Raw genomic sequence first — 17,472 nt, forward strand, 5'->3', positions numbered from 1 at the left:
TAAAGGTAGAAAGAAGGTTTGCACACCCTGTTGTTAGGGGTTAGAGACTCTCTCTGAAGAGCAGGCTCTAGATTGTAGCTTGTGTTTCCAGAGCAAGCCTGGAGTAAGCAAGAAAGGAGCAGCGCCACCATATGGAAAGATGTGCTGTTGATTCTTCTGCTACCCAAAGTAAGTGAAAATTGGATTCGGTTACTAATGATTATATTTAGATCCTGTGGGAAAGTGATTTGTGCACCTTCTCCCACTGGAGGTAGTGGAAGCATGATTCATACGAAAAATTAAAGGCTCCTTTGGTAAACAAGGTGTGATATTTTACCTGCCCCCCATTGCTGATCGTCCTTGTAGACTCCATGGGACCTAGAGGAAATTTCCACTCCCAAATGGCATTACTTTTGTTAGAGACGTCTTGGAAATGGGAGGAATATAAAGAATCTGTGCTGCAGAAACAGTGTATTTGTTAGATCTCTTCCTGTTTATTTAGGGCAGGCTCTGGGGGTGGGTCAGGTGCCAGCTGAGTGTACGGACTTGGGAGGAAAATTGTCTCAATGCAGTTTTAACTGTGAAAGCAGGAGTTGAATGCATATGGACTGCAAGCAGTATTTATACATGTGCTGCATGTGTTCTGAATTAAAGCACATTCTTCCCTCTCCCCACATTCCTGAAATCCCACAGCAGAGATTTGTCCTGTATTTCTCTCTAACATTTGGCTGTAAAGCAGTTACAATGGGAGAGGAAAGATTCAACCTGGTGCCTGGCCCCAAGAAGCCATAGTGACTGTTCCCATGTTTTGCTCCTTCAGTCGTGTGCGCTGTATTCATCACATGTTGGCTTTGCTTGCCTGGAGGCTGTGAGGAGCAGCCCCCCGCAGGGTGGTTGGTGCATCCCACGTGGAAGCATTCTGCAGGCTCAAGACAGGCTGGTTAAACGCATCGGAGATTATTTGTGCTATTTTCAGAGTCATCTGCTGATCTGGCAAAGCGAGGGAGCATTGTGGGAAAAGTATTTCTAAACGTTTGCCTTTTCTATCCAGACAGTTGGTTGTCCAGGGCCTGAAGCTGACGTGAATAGAAAGGTGTTTTGAATTTCCTCCCATGTGTACAATGAGAGCCTTTGTCTAAGACAGATTTTTTTTTTCCAAGTTTTTCATGTTTATTTGACAGTTGTTTTCTGCTCCAAGCTCTTCTGATACCATTCCAGTTTTGTTCTTCCATCTCCGTTACCCAGTCACAAGTCATCCAGCAGCTCCTTATGAAAGTGAGTCACTCCGGGAGCTCGAGGTTTGATGACAAAATGACCACATGAATTCTAGTAAGGCGGGTTGGGCACAGAGCAGGCGATGCTGTGGTATTGCCTGCAGCCCTTGCAAGGACCACCTACAGAAAGTGAGGGGTTGGGCAGAGCAAAGAGAATGAATTGGTGGAGCTGCAGGAGCCCACGGTGCCCTCAGAGGAGCCTGTCTGGCTCCCACACGAGGCTTGCAGGGCCTGCAGCATCCATCCTGGGCCACGCTGTGAGCAGCATGGGCTGCACGAGCAAGATGCCTTGCCCAGCCTTGGTGATGAAAGCCCTGATAGTCTTTGCCATCACACTCACAGTGGGCAGCATGGATAGCCTGTTGGTATGTTGTCCTCAGCTCATCGTGTTCTTAGAGGGACTGCCCTGCTTCAGAGAGGAATTTGGGATTCCTGGTTTTCTAACAGTGACCTTAGATGGCCATGTGGCAGCGTGCTCCGATGTGCCAGCTGATGTCCCAGTAGTAACTGTTGAAGAGTATTTATTAACAGTACTGTATTTTGTCCAGCCAAAAGTAGAAATTGACTGCTTTTAGAGGAATACTTGTACCCTGGTACTAAATCTTATTCCAGAAAGATGAGCTCATGCTTTAGACTTACACGAGACCGTGGTAAGATGGGGCTGAACTCCTGCAGCTGCTTTTTCTCTCTAATTCTTTTAAGTGTTGCATAGGAGACACGCTTAGGATCTGAATGATTTATTGCCATAGGTTCTGCAGAGAAAAGTGCTATGAGCCCGAAGGGTTGTAGCAGAGGCTGCTCCAGATGCCAGTACAGTATGAATCTTTGCTGTGAAAGCCTACATCCGTGGTCTGAACAATTAAAATGTATTTTGATCCTTATCTGGTAAGAAAAGCACTGTATTATCTGGAATTTACTGGGATTGCTTTTATTTAGCAGAATTTGGGGAAATGTAGAAATGTTACTGTGTTTTTATCTTCATCATTTGTTTGGTATTAATTATAAGCCGGTTGCTCTGCCTAGAACAGCTTTTGTGTTCAGAACACTCTTAATATCAGTCATTTCAGTGATTGCATTTGCATTCTGATCCCATTTCAGATTGCACCTGTAAAAATTTAATATCCAGGTTCAGTGACAGAGATGGAATTTGAGGAGACGAGGACCAGAAGGCTCACAGGCATGTTTGTATTTACAAAACCGGAGGGTCAGATTAGGAAGGTCTTCTCTCATTTTCTCCTCTTGTTGATAAACTTTTCCTAAAGCCACAGCAGAAAAAATGCCCACAGAAATTATACTCTTACCATGAAAGTATGGCATGTCCTTTCAGCATGGGACAAAAAGGCAGCTCTGAACAAATGCAGAGGGAGTCGCATCTGAGGAAGGAGGAAGGAGCTGTTAACTTCTCGGTGGGCCCTGTGCTGGATCTCTGCAACTTCAGATTGCTGATGTTCTGTATGTTGGCTCGGTGTGTGAGCAGCCCTCATTATGGGGCCAATTTTCTGCAGGGCTTTGAAGCATCAGCTGCCAAATAAATTCTACGAGTTAATGAGAATGATTTATTTCTGTTTCCAGAGTATCGGGAATGCTTTCAATATTATTATGGATAGAAAGTGCTAATTATTCCCTTCTTGTCTCCTTTCCCAGCCTATCTCCACTTGGCTGTATGAAGGCTGTATATTGTCTGAGCTGCTGGTAGTTGCCCAGCTGACTGAAAAATGCCCATAAGAGGCTGAGATACAGCCTGGCTTCCCCAAGCAGAAGGTCTATAGGTGTATGTGCTTTCTCTTACACTAACAACCTCCCTTGCTTAGTATCAGTGACTTGATAAGATCAGCTCTTTGCTAAAGCTGCCTTTTACCTTTTAATCCTCTTCACTTCCCCGCAGGCTCCTGCTGGTTGTGCCTCCCTCTCTCACTGTTCACCAACAGATGCCCAGCACCAAGCATGGGCTCGCTGTGCAATGCCAGCCCCTGGCATGGCAGTGAGTCTGCAGGTGGAACAGCACCAGAGAAACCATCTGTGTTTGAGGGGATGCACCCAGGGCCAAGTTTCAGCTGAGAGCAGGACTTTGCGTATGTTTGAAGTATTGTAGATGCTCAGATCATCCTTGCAGGTGTGCCAGAAAGATAGGTACAGAGAGAAATGTTTAGGTTTGGTTTCACCTTACTGTAGATCAGAATGAGTAATTTTAGTGCTGGAGTATAGGCCAGTGAAGGAGATTGTCTCTAATGTTAGTTTTCCCATGTTAGTCCAATGATTTCCTTCCTGATCCAGCATGAAGGAGAAGGAGCAGGATGTAGAAAGAAAAGAAATCGTATCTTTGTTACGTGTTATTTACATTCCTCTTCTGCCTACTGCCTGAATGTGAAAGTGGAACAGCGTGTGTTAATATATGGGGCCCAAGAAGGAACATGTGTGAAGTGTAGATCATCCTTCCTGTTGTCAGTTGGTCTGTGTGTGTGTGTGAGTATCTGGATGTTTTGCTGTTTGCATTCAGATGTAAGATAAGCACTTAATAATGCCATTATCTTCAGAGGTTGTAAAAAGATGTCAGTTATTGGCTTTATTAATTATGAAAGTGTGTGAGCAGTTACTGGTTCTGCTGCGTCCTTCTTTCTTCAGGCTGTTCGCAGTAAAGTGAAAAAAAATCTCAAGGATTTCCAAATGGAATTGCTGAAACAAAGACATTCTGTGCTATTTGGATAATGTGATTCATGGATTTAAGCATTTAGTTTTAAGCCTAGCTTTCTAAAGATCTGAGGTTTATGAGATTACTCTGCTAGTCCTATTACAATTGTTCCTTAATTCGTTGACCAATTTAAAGGCATGTTGAGAAGTCAGTCTGCTTTGCTACCAATTGTTGGTTTTTGTTACAGTTTTGTCAGCTTCGTTAGGAATGAGTAAATGTGAGCTTCTCTGAATGCTTCTTGCAAAACCACAAAGTAACTGTTACCTGTTTTGTGCAAGTGGGGATGTGCAAGGAGGGAGGAAACTGGAAACACAGTGAGGCAGCTGAAGGGAGGATCTGCTTCCCAAAGTGATTTCAGAAATGGGGAGATGCTGAGCAACCAACCCCTACCAGAAAGCCATTGCATGGGCTGAAGAACTCTTCTGTTCTGTGGGGTGCTTGGGTCTGTACCTTTACCCTGTTCCCCAGATCTCCTGGGTCGGGCAGTGGGGTTCTTCTGTCTTCTCCAGCTGGAATTCTGTGTTACGCTGAGGTTTAATGAAGCAAGGAATTTTGGTGTAATGGGTCTGGTGCTACTTAAACAAAACGTGTCTCTACCAGAAAATCTCATTAAAAAATAGGTGGTTAACATACCAGTGAGGAAATACGAGCTGTCCGTGGGACTGTAATTCTTTCCATCTAACTGTAATCTGTTAGCTTCAAATCTGCAGGAGCCCTTGGCCTGCCTGGAGGCACACGGCTGACTCTGGATTTCACAGCATCATCCTAGTGACAGGAGCTGGAGAAAGGAGACTTCTAGATTGTACTGGATGCTGTGCCTGTCTGCTGAAATAGTGCTGCACCTGAGCTAAGGGCCTGGCAGGAGAAGTCCTGGCTGATAACTGCTTAAAATACTCTACACACATCTGTACACGTGTGCTATTGGAGACTAGGACCGGGCTGCAGGAGGTGTGAGATGCAGTGTGACCTGGGGCACATGAGGATATTTGACTCTTAACAGGAACTCTAATACAGACAATTTACAAACGCATGGTGTATCTTCCATGCCTGCCTATGTAAGCTAGAATTTTTAGCAATAATCAGTTCTCCTGTATGTTACCCTCATCTCCATCTTTGTTCTAGTGTGTCACATTTGTTTTCTGCTGGCCATGCAGCAGATCTGTGAAAGAGAGAATTCAGGGTAATTGAATTTGCATACTCAGAACATATTGCAAATGTCCATGAGCTTTGAATAGTTAACATAATATATTCAAATAAAATATAGCTGTCAAAAGAAAATGTGAAAGCTCCTCATTTCTATTCCAGAAAGGTGAGAGACTGGGAATGACCTGAGCACTCATGCAAATTTTGCAAACTGCAGCAGTGATCTGTAATTGGAGGTAATTTGTGTATTTTATGGGAAACGACCATTATTGTTGCATACAGTGATTTTGTGTTTAGTGTGTTCAGATAGGCCTTGGCTCGTGGACCTGTGTTTTCATGCAGTTCTGTTAGGTCGTGGTGGTCCTCCTGCATAGATAACTCTAGCTGCTCTGAGGCTTCTGTGTGCATTTCCTGATTGTGAAGTGATTTTGGAGCTCTGCAGCAGTGTATCAGCAGCAGACCTCAATGCAGCTGTTCATAAAGCAGTGTTTGTTACCTGCTGTTGGGTTGAGTGCTGTGGTCAGGAAAGGACTGGTGCCGTTTTCCCTTAGAAATAAGCAGCTGGAGTAGAAGTTTGTGAGGTGTGATCTAATGCAACAGGGCAGGGTGGAAAAAATGCAAGGGAATGTTCCGTTGTCTTTGTATCATGTTGAGGATGCAGGGAGCTGCAGTCAGAAAGCACCTGCTGTTGTTTGTCCTGTCCATAGCTAAACATCATCCTCTTGTTGCTCTAATCTTCTTGAGAGGAATCAATCGGCTTTTCTCACCTGGGAATCAATCAGTATGATTTTTATCACGGAGCAAACACTTGTGATCTTCATGTAGCACGATTAAATTGCTGAAGTGTATTGAGGTGTGGGAAGGTTCTGTCTGTACTGGGGCTGGAGAGCTGCACCGTGTCTCATTCCTTCAGCTGCAGCCCTGGCTCCCCGCCCTTCCTTTCCTTTTCCTCTTCCAGAGGGTGATTCTCTCCATTTCCTGTTTGCAGATTTCTTCCCTTGATATGGAGTCTTCATTCCAATGCTAAAATAATTTGTGAATGCTTCTTTTGGAGAGGAAATAGACGCTGCAAGTGCCTTTTATTTATTTTGTTAAAGGACTCTCGGGAGCACAGTGTGTGCAGTGTGTGCAAAGGGCTCTGCATAAGCTGGAAACTGGAAGAGAGAGGAAAGAAGGGTTGTTTGCAAGAGCAAAATTGGCAAAGATCTTCATTCGGTTAAGATTAATAGGCTTTTCTGTGGAGCTCTTGTTTGTATTCATACACAAACAATGTTCTGGGCTGAACTGATGCTCTGCTTTGTGTTTCTGATGTGCCACCTATACAGGTAGGATGCATTATGAGAGAGGAGTTGACAGGGTTCTGTCTTTCTGTAAAGCACGAGATGTGTGGTTCGCCTGCACGCAAGATGAAGCTCCCTTGCTGGCTGCTGTGTATTTGTGCCCTCATCCCTGATAATTGGATTAGGCAGGCATATTTGTCTTGGGTCTGTGAAACCAGCCTTGTTGGCCTGAAAGGCCCCCATCAGAGCCATGCTGCATCAACCTGCCTCTGTGATGAAGCGGTATAGAAAGTAATTAAATGATAATTCTGGGAAAAAAAGGACTTAAGAGCGTACACCATGATTGAGGTGACAGCATGCTTTGCTTGGAGAGCTCATGGTGATGGCTGCTGCACATTTATTAGTTCTTTGTATTTTCTTTGATTTAAAGCATAATGCTAGTAATCTAATTAACATTGAATTGGTTTCCAGTACAGTAGCTTGTTTGGTTCAATAAGAACACATTTATACTAAAGGTTAATGAAAAGAATTTTACTTTCATTGAATTCATTAAAAATGGTTCTACAATCAACGCTCGCTAATGGAAAAAGGATTAAATATTCATGTCTATAAATTTCTCTTGTCATTTCTGATTTTCCTTGATCTCTGCCTCCATGGGTTGGATTCTGAAAGTGTCTGCAAGTTCTAATGGAATAGCAGTTTGGATATTAGTTGAATATTTATCCTGTTTAAGTAAAAAGACCTCCACATGTGTATGCTGAATGTACTGTAAGCACAGGTTTCTATTGCACATGGGGACAGATGATACTTCCAGTAATTGCAGGGCTCTTGCAGAAAGAAGGGAGTGACTTTTTACATGGTCTGATAGTGGTAGGATGTGGGGGAGTGACTTCAAACTAAAAGAAGAGAGAATGAGGTTGGATGTGAGGAAGCAATTCCTCACTCAGAGGGCAGTGAGGCCCTGGCAGTGCTGCCCAGAGCTGTGGTGCCCCATCCCTGGAGGAGCCCGAGGCCTTGGATGGGCAGCCTGAGCTGGGGGCAGCCAGCACACGGCAGGGGATCTCTGAGCTCCCCTCCAACCTGTAATTATACAGGAACGCAATACTGGGAGCCAATCTTAAGGAGTAGTTCTTAAAGCACTTTTTAATGTAGTGTAACCTTTTCTCTTCTGTTGTGCATCATAAACATCAAGTGCTGACCCCCCTTAGCACTTCAGAGGTCTCACAAAGGCTGAGGTACTCACACATGATGGAAATAAATGACCAAACTGTGATGCTGGGTTTTTCTGATTGTAGATTTGTCATGACCAAAGTAACCTTAATGAGATAGCACAGCCCAGCGTACACCAACGTGAGATGGCCCACAGATGGGATATTTGTGACTTGTGGCAGTGAAGTGACTGGCATTTCTTCCCTGTTTTTGCAGGCATACTTCCGACAGGGCGTAGCCCTTCAGTACCTGGGACGCCATGCAGATGCACTGGCAGCGTTTGCGTCGGGGCTGGCGCAGGATCCCAAAAGCCTGCAGCTTCTGGTCGGCATGGTCGAGGCCGCCATGAAGTCTCCCATGCGAGGTAAGTGCCCGTGCAGATCAGTGCAGATCAGCACAGAGATGTGTGCTGCTGTGGCCCTGGCTTTGTTTTCACTTGAAACAGTTTCCCAAGATGCTCTGATGCTTGGCCATTGGGCACAGAGAGTCTGAAATGCTGAGGGCCACAGTTTGCCCAGAAGAGCGTTCAAGCGGCTTTTCCACTGTAATAATGTTTTTCAAAACACGATGTTCCAGGAGGCAAAAATCTGTTCTGCTGGTTCACTTGTATTTGGGAAGAACCTTGACGTAACGTGGAGCTTGAGGTGGTTTTAGCTGTAGACTGCTTTGCTTCTCTTTCGTAATTGTCCTCATTTTAGAGGAAGGTGGGAGTATCCTCTTCATTCCATTTCTCTGTTGCTCTGTTTCTTTTGCAAGCTCTTTGTTGTTGTGTGCTAGCCGTATTTCCTGAGGGGGAGTGTGACAATTCCCATCCTCAGCAGTGCATCCCCAGGGCTTGGGGGTCAAGAAGTGCTGAAATGAAAGAATATTCCCTTCAGTGTTTTATTTTTTTACAGTGTTTTGTTTTTTTTTTCCCATTCTTCAAATTGAATTCATTTATTATTCTCCATCCTGTATAGCAGTTAATGTGTGAGGCTAATTTCATTTGGTACCCAAAGGTACTGTGGCTGCTGCTTAGAATGCAGGTGACACAGTATTTCTGTGTAAGCATTCTCCAGATTAACTAGATGATCTTACTGTCCCATCATAGTGCAGCTGTGTATCTGTATTGCTGCTCCCTACTGTGCTTCTTGGTGTTGCTGCTTGCCAGTTGTTATCTTCCCTCTGAGTATTTTGGCAGATTTTAAATTAGCTCTGCTTATAAAGTATTAGTTTTAATTTGAGTGTGTATGTATGCTGTACTACTGTAATGAATATTCAGGGTCTTAGTCCCACTCGGCTGGGCACTGTGTGTGCAAGCACTTACATATTTGTTATGTTTCATTCTGCCCCCTTCACAAGAGCTTGCTGCCTGAGAGGGGCACCTGTGCAGGTGTTATGGGGTAAAACCTGTCCCTTGAAATTTGAATCCACTGGATGATTACTTGGAGCTATGGTTAGATTGATGTGAGTGGTATCTTCCTGAGAAGGAAGAGGAGCAGCTGCGAAGGCAGGAGTTATAAGTATTAGTGATGTGCTAAAGATTATTAAGTGCAGGCCCTGAGGGATCCAGGAAGCATAGCTTCACAGTGTGTAGAGGAAGCTCAAACTCTCTTGCACAGTCAATGAATCAATGTTGCTACATCTTTCACGTGGTTGTGGTTATGTCTCTTCCCTCACCATTCGCTGCAAGAGATGTGATGGCCTCCATGTCTGCCCTTCCATTACCATACTAGCCCTCCCTGTCCCACTTCAGAGTAACCAGGAGCTCTTCCCTCTCTTCCCCTATGTTTGCCTGTATTACCTAGCTAGAATTATAAGCTCAGGAGCTGAATTTATACCTGCTCTTGCAGTGTTGTGCCTGTTAACTGGGCTCTATCAGCAACAGTTAATCTTGTGTGCTGATGGCACGTTACAGGATTTCTGTCCTCTTAGGTCTGCTTTTAATCCTAGAATCTGGATTGCATCTGTTGCAATCTTCAGGCAAGTGTTAAGTATCTGTTGTTTTCTTAATATGCATAGTGAATGTAGAGAGGCAGAGCTGATGAAAACAGGAAGCAAATGGCTTCCTGAGCTTGCTGTGGTAATGTTGATTCAGGTGAGATCACCTAATCCAGAAATCTTATTTAGTCATAAATGTTGAAAATGTAACTCAGTGTGATCAGTGGGGTGCAGCACAGCACATGGAACAGGAGTCCTGTTACACTGATGTCCTTCCTGAAACATGCAGCCACGATGTTTAATCATGGGACTGATAACAGCAATTAGATCCATTATCACTAGTCTGTCAGGTGTGGTGCTGTTGTTCTGCAGGTGCACCTTTGGTCACCTTTGTTAGTGCATGTTGTGAGCTGTGGTATCTGAACAGATCTGAACAGCCCATTTCTAATCTCCTATGATACCTCAGGTGTTCTCTGTGTTCTTTCTGCCATTAGACCAGCTTTCATATTGTAGGATGAGACTGATCTGAGTTCTTATGCTGTCTTCCTGAAGTGCTTTTTGATCTGACCTGTCTCGTTTTGCTTGTACTGGCTATTAGATGATGTATTTGAGCCCTGAATTCCTGCAATAAATTTTAGTTTGATTTGAGCAGTTTGGCTCTTAACTCATTGTGTCATTTGGTTAACAGAAATGAGGGTGAAGTGTTAGGCTGATTTCTGGATGCAAATAACTTAGTTTTTTGAGTAACCATTCTTCCCTTCTTGTATTTTAGAGTCCCTGGAGCCAACCTATCAACAATTGCAGAAGATGAAGCTGGACAAGAGCCCCTTTGTTGTGGTGTCTGTGATTGGCCAGGAACTTCTGACTGCAGGCCATCACGGGGCCTCTGTGGTTGTACTGGAAGCTGCCCTGAAGATTGGCACTTGCAGCCTAAAGCTGCGGGGATCGGTGTTCTCTGCACTGAGCAGTGCTTACTGGTCCCTTGGGAACACAGAGAAGAGCACCGGATACATGCAGCAGGACTTGGACGTAGCCAAGACTTTAGGTAGAGTCCTCATCTCGGTCATTGAGTGCTGGATTGGTGCAGATGGAACAAATTGATAGTCATGTGAATGGTCAGCATCTCTGTATAGCACTCAGGTGTGGATGATCACTGAACATGCTTAGGTTTTACAGGGTTCTCTACTGTCCTGCGCATGGGGATAGGTCTTACCTTCTGTGGAGAAGTGCTCAAAGCCTAAAATGAGCCTTAAGTAAAGCAGTCTTTTTTTTTCCCAAAAATTAGATAGAAAAAGGCAGTCAGTCTGAGTTCCTGAGGCTCAGAATGCAGCAATAAAGGTACTTTGTTTCTGAGCTGAGCTGCAGAATTGTTTTCTGGAGAAAGCTGGCATGCTCGTTATTTCCTTTAAGCCTAAACCACTCCTTTGTTTCCACAAAGAGATTGCTGATGTTGAACAAGGAATAAACATGGAAGATTGGGAGCTGCCAGGTGTTAGGGCAAAGAGAAAATCAACATAATTCTAAAAGTAGATTGAGGGTTATTGTAGAAGTTTTGAAGGCCAGGGAAGAGGATGAGGTTTGGCTGTGCAGTGAAAATGAGGGTAAATTTGTTCTGATCTTGGCTCTCACGTTGGAGTTTCACTGCAGTGTGTTCTGGTCTTTCTGCTGGACTCTTCTGATGACTCCTTGTTAGCTGACCTTTGTTTTGTTGTGACTCAGGTGACCAGACGGGAGAATGCCGAGCTCATGGGAATCTGGGCTCCGCATTCTTCTCCAAAGGAAATTATCGGGAGGCCCTCACAAACCACAGACATCAGCTGGTGCTTGCCATGAAACTCAAGGACAGAGAGGTAGGAAGATTATTTAATAAACCATAGTCTGAATCGGAGCTGCATGGTTTTCTAAAAAAGATGCCATCGTGTCTAAAAGCCTTATCTGTCTGCTTTGCCATTCAGAGAATTTTTAAGCTCTGTAATTTCTTTTCCCAGCCTCTCACTTTTTGTAATGGAAATGGCATGTTCTGTTAGATACAGATCTGTGTTCAGGTGGCATGTGGTTTGGTTGGCACCTGTCTGCCCCTCCTTTTACTAGAGGAGACAATCCACATGACTGAGCAAGTCATTCTGCCTCTCTTCCTGCCCACTGCCCATAGTCTCCCAGTAAAGACGTCCTGAGTAGGCCTCAATGTAACATCTCTGCTGTTGAGCGCTGGGTGTCATCAGCTCTCACCTCCATGAGGTGTATATGCTGCCGATTTGAACTCTGTTAGGATGCATCTTGTGTTGTGTCTTTTCCAGGCAAGTAACGAGCTGGGTCCCTGCCCTAAAAATTCACAGTCTGCATAAAATGTGGTTTGTTTATAAAGTACTGAAAAGAAAAATAATCCATGCAAACCTTAAAATACAGTGTTGTGTAAAGTGTAGGTGTTGTTTGGACTGAATCTGATTTGTCTTTACCGTTTACCATTCAGCTCTCCAAGTGTTTTGCCGGGCTTCCTGCCAGTCCAGAAAGCATGGACTGAAGAGTCTGTCCCAAGAGATTTCCACTGAAGGGTCACTATAAGGACAGAGCCATAATTTTAGTGCAGATTACAGAAACAAAAGATTTCTTTTCCTCCTCCAGTGGGTTCCCCTCTGCTGTGAGTGGGAAAGCAGAGAGCGTGTGGGTTGCATGGCAGAGGAGGAGAGGCTGGCAGCAGCAGGGCAGGTGTGAGTGCTCACTGTATGTGAGTGGTTTTGGGGAGACAGACAACTGGGGAACAGGTTTCCCATTGAGGACTTACTGAGAAAATCTATTTCAAGTAGTTCGGTGCTTGCTGAAGTTTTATTTTACAATTTAAATACCAGGTGAACTTTGACATGCTGCATCTTTCTGTAGTTTCTGAAAGGACTGTGACTGGGGGAGGAACCTGCTAGGCATTTTTGTGGTTACTTTACCAGCTGCAAGACCTCATGAATCGCTCCTGATTTTCCTATTACTATTCATGCAAGACAGAGGAGCTGTTGCTCATCGTTGTTTTTCTGTTTTTCTTGGTTAGGAATCCCTGTTCTTGCTAAGAGTCAAATTGTGTAGCTGTTCCTGCTCCGCAGTGTTTCTCTAAGCAGCAGGCACCCCTCCCCCAGTGCAGGGGGGGGAGGCTGAGGAAGGAAATTGCAGGAAGCTGCCGGGAATTGCTGAGAGCACAGCAGCCTGCCTGCACTGAGCCCCTGAAATGGCCCAGGGAAGCACGTGCTGATCTGTTCCGCTGACTTCAGGCTGCTGATCTAAACAGATCCCAACAGTCGATCTGGGAGGAATCCAGATAATGAAGTCTAATCATGATAGCTCTTAGTTTATAAACTGACACATCTGGGCACGTAATTAACAGTTATTGACAACAAATGACTGCTTGGTTTAGAAAGAAAGCTGAGCTTCTTGGATTTCCTGTAAGGATGTAACCACAGGAAATTAATTTGGCGCTTTCTTATGACATCATTTTGACCACAGAGCTTCCTCTGAACAGAAAGCTGTTTTTCTTGGCCTCCTTTGCAGACATTTTTATAATGCAAATACTATAAAGTTGCAGTAGTGCTGATGTGAATTCCACCAGAAGGGAATTTGGTGTGCAACTGAAATGAGGTAATTGTTTTACCTCCAATTGTCCAGAGAATTGGCTTAAAAGGTAAAAAATGCTCCTTTGTATGTGAGGCTGCTGTCCTCAGAGGGAGCGTTGGGTTCCGAGGCTGCTGAAGCAAATGGCTGTACCAGAGGCTTCTGCTGGGTCAAGTAGCCCATAAACTCAGGAGGAATTTGCAGAGGTTCTGGCTGCAACATTCAGGTGGCTCCTCCTCCGCACAGGCCTTCAGAAGGGCAGCTTTGTCAACTGGCTGGGGAATCATCTCAGCTGCTCAGATGGACTGAAGATTTAGGGGTTTTTTCTCCCTGGCACAGGGAGTCAGCACAGCTCCTTTAACAAGCACTGTGTCATCCCAAGCACAATCCCTGTGTCCAGATATGGCATTCTTTCTTTACAGCCACAGTGTGGAAGAAAAGTTTGGGCTGGCTTCTGATACTTCTGCACACAGAGAGAATGGAGCAAAAATATCTGGGATTTGACATACCTGCAGTGTCTTCAAGAGAGACCTTGGGATATCGCTATCTTGGTCTGTGCTGTTGAGTAAAAAGACTAGTTTTTGGTAATACTGTAATGGACACTATGAAGTAGCCATCTCCAGAGTGTCATTTCACTGTGTCATTTTTTGTTGACCTGCAGTGGCTGATCAAGAAACTCAGATAAGCTAGTTCTTTGAGATCTTGATTTTGAGAGAGAGAGTTAGAATAGCACATAGAACAGTGTAGTTGATTCAGGAACCTGGAACTGTTAAGGGACCTGGTCTTTCTTTCCATGTGTTCTTTGAGTTCCTGTTGAACAGATGATCCAGTATTGTGGTCAATGGGATACCGTGCTACGAGGATGGCAGCAGGAGGTGCAGGTAGAAGAAAGGAAGGTCGGCAGGAGCACGTAGAAGGACAGTTGCCTCTCTTCCGATGGTGAATACAGGAGTTGAACTCCTGAGCAGGTTATGGAAATTACAGCACAGTTTGGTAGTTGTGATTTAACCTGGCAGGTGGCCCAGCACCATGCAGTCGTTCACTCAATTCCCCCCCTTCCCTGTGGAATGGGGACAAGAATTTAAAAAAAAAAAGAAGAAAAAAAAAAAAAGAAAAAAAAAAAAAGCAGAACTCATAGGTAGAGATCAAACTATTTTCTAAGATAAAGAAAAGGATAATAGCTATCACTATACATGTATGTATGTGTGTATAACAAGTACACAAGCAATTGCTCACCACCCTCTGACCAGTGCCCAGCTGGCCCCATGAGCAGCAGAAGAGAAGAGAAATAACCCCCACCCCCTTCAAAACTCCTACTGCATGATGCCTTATGATATGGAATATCGCTTTGGCCAGTTTGGGTCAGCTGTCCTAGTTCTGTTCCCTCCCATCTCCTTGGGCTCCTTGCTGAGAACAACCTTGTTTCTGTGCAGTGCTGCCTGGCAGCTGCTATAAACATCAGTGCGTTATCAACATTGGCTTTCCCCTAGAACCAGAAACACAGCATCATGCCAGGTACTCCAAAGAAAACAACTCCATCCCAGCTGAAGCTAAGGTCTGTCGTTTGTCTGTGAAGATGAAACAGGGCAGATTTCAGCGTGGGCTGTCTTGGCCTGCTGCAGACTCTGGGATTGTACTTAATAAGAATCCCAGTGAAGTCTGTGCTGCTGCTCTTAGTGTTCTCTCCTGTACTGGCTGAAGCAAAGCTGCTGTGCATGCGGCTGTCCATACTTCAGCCATGCCACTTGGCAGCATGGATATTGATGGGCTGTTCCTTTACATCCCCAGGTAAATAGCATAAAGTTTGACCATACCTTCCTAAGTGAGCACAGCTCATTTGAACACTGAAGAGCCACCAGGACTGATGGCCAGCAGCTCTGTGTTTGTGTGTGTTATGGAGCACATCTTTGGGCAGATCCATTGCCATTAGCTCCAATTAAGACCTGTGTGCAGTGATGGAAATGCAACACTGTTAGGCTGGTGGGGCCCCTAGGCATAGGCTTTTCTTTTTCTTGTTCAGAGCCAGCTGCAGGCTGTTATAGTTTAACCATTTCTGTCCTGAAATGATGGCATAGAGTTTGATGCAGGGGCCAGAACTCCTAAATAAGGACAAAAAGATGTGCTTTCTAAGCCAACCCTCTGTTGTGGAATGGAATGTTGACTTTGTTTCCTTGCTGCTGGAACATGCGTGGGTAAAGAGATAAAGCTGTATCCTGCACCAGCAATAGTCTTGCATTCCTGTGACATATTTCATACTTTGTGTTATAAAAATGTCAGTGCACATTGTCTGTTCATTAATGTGCCAAGGAAAATACATACTGGCAGATTGGGCTGTTGCCCTTTTTTCCAGTTTTTACACAGCACGCATGAAAGGGCAGGGAGTTTTACACTGAGAGATACCCTAAACCAGCAGCCAAGGTAGTCTTTGTGTGGGAGGAAGAGTGACAGATTGTATTAAGAGGGAAGACCAGGGTTATGCTGTTTCAGCTCATCGTCTTCACATGTCACAGAAGCTGGCTGCGAGGAGCATAAGAAGCTTGCAGGCTGGGAGTTTTTCCTCAGAGACAGCTAAAGCCTGCAGTTATATTTGCACAGTACTTCTATCAGAAGAGTTATTTTTCTGCACCAAAAGAGATGCAATAGGGAAAGACTTGAAGCTGAATGTATTTAGGCTAGAAATAAGATCAAAAGTTGTAATGGTGAAGGTAATCAGATGTTGGCAGACTTTGTATTGCTTGGAGACATTAAGTCAGAGCTAGTTGTCTGTTCAGTGCACAGAAAAAAGCTGTGACCTTATTAAAGAAACCACTGTAAAATGTTGTAGTCTAAGCTATCTGGAAGCTGCAATGAGGTCACCTCTGCTCTATGGATACCGAGTCAGAAATCAGTGAAGATTAAATATCCAAAGCAGGTTTCACCTGTGACAGCATGGAGAAGTACCAGTAACTGAAGACAGCTCCACAAGGAATAAAGCAAATTGCTGGTGCTTCATGGAGAGATTGTGGGGCAGAAGATTGGATGCAGTAATTGTTTTAAGGTCCAGGTAAAAGATAAACGTAAAGGTAAAAGTAATAAATTCCCGTGTCATTGTATAAATTGCTTTGTATGTGTTAGCAGGATGGAGCAGAGTTGCAAAGCAAGGTAAATAATTAATGAAATAATTAAGCTATTATTTAGTATGACTTAGGGTTGAACTTGACGTTGAAATGATCATATCCCAGGAAACGCAGGTGGTGCATTTCATTTCCTAGACTGCCTGTTACCTGATCAATGCAAGATGTTACTAGGGATGAGGAGAAGTGTTACAGGGTCATTTGTCATTTAAGCACCTGAAGATGCCAGAGAAGCTGTGCCCTTCAAATCACACCGTGTAGAAGTAGATTCTTTCTTCGGACTCATTAACCTGCTTCCTGAGCGGTGAGCATTGGGCTCTGCTGGTGGTGAGTACTGAGTCTGACCGTGCAGATGTTGGTTTTCACACAAAATTTAGGTTTGTGCTCTTGCCTGCTTCCTTGCAAAGGCAGTAGGAAGCTCAGAGTTCATTTTGCTACCTCGTGGTAAAGCAATTTGTAATGCCTTACCACTGATGGAATTTATAAGGTAGCTAATGCATGTCAGTTATCTTGTGGTACAAATCTGGACATTTTTAGTAACAGAGATACAGCTTGTTGTGCCTGTACTGTATTTATGAAGTAAATAATTTGTTTTAAGCACTGAGTAACATGATCATGTGCAAGTCATCATGTAATCCATGCAGCATGTGTTGATGTCACACCATGAGTTATGATTTAAACAAGGAGAATGTAAATGATTGGAGGGAAAAAGTAAATTTGCTGGCTTTTGCTGCCTGTGTCAGCTGCTGTCCCAAGGTTCGTCTTCATCTCTAGCTAGTAGCAGATAAGCAGAGTTTCCTTGCATTGCCAAATTCAGTACAGCCATTACTTGCTTCTGCATAGTTGAATTGGAGCCAGCCACGGGTGATCTCTCAGGATGGGTTGCAGTGGCTGTTTCTAATGACAATACCTGTGTTCACTCCAAGTAATATGATTTGGAAAACTGCTGTTTCAGAAGATTACATTTTGGAAGCTGTGAGGACTGATAGGTAACAACTGATGGGGAAAGGGAGCTGAGGGTCCAGGTGTTTGTGCTGAGCTGTAGAGCCCTGCCTCAGGCTGGTTGCGCCCTCGTGTTGTACGTGAGCTCTGCCCTGCAGAGACCACCAACACCACAAAGTCTCCACAGCACGATGGCTCTGTTCTCTCTTGGGCAGTCAGACGCCTTCTATTACAGCCCTGCATTTAAAAATAGCAGAGCAATGAGGCAAAATCATAAACTAACCATAATAAAATTAGTGCTTGTGTGAAAGTGCATTGCCAGCGCTGAGCTT

At 44.4% G+C, this 17,472-nt stretch overlaps 1 protein-coding gene across 3 annotated transcripts in view; it reads left to right on the forward strand.

Moving 5' to 3' along the window:
- The window catches only part of TTC28 (tetratricopeptide repeat domain 28), a 125,657-nt gene that overhangs the window by 60,567 nt on the left and 47,618 nt on the right, over nucleotides 1-17,472 (forward strand). For all 3 annotated transcript variants that reach the window (XM_048964308.1, XM_048964309.1, XM_048964311.1), the window contains 3 exons: nucleotides 7,791-7,938; nucleotides 10,267-10,539; nucleotides 11,214-11,344. In XM_048964308.1, the coding sequence (XP_048820265.1) occupies nucleotides 7,791-7,938; nucleotides 10,267-10,539; nucleotides 11,214-11,344 (552 nt within the window). The remainder of the gene's footprint in view (nucleotides 1-7,790; nucleotides 7,939-10,266; nucleotides 10,540-11,213; nucleotides 11,345-17,472) is intronic.

The sequence above is a fragment of the Lagopus muta genome, chromosome 17 (genome assembly GCF_023343835.1).
Source record: "Lagopus muta isolate bLagMut1 chromosome 17, bLagMut1 primary, whole genome shotgun sequence".
NCBI lineage: Eukaryota > Metazoa > Chordata > Aves > Galliformes > Phasianidae > Lagopus > Lagopus muta.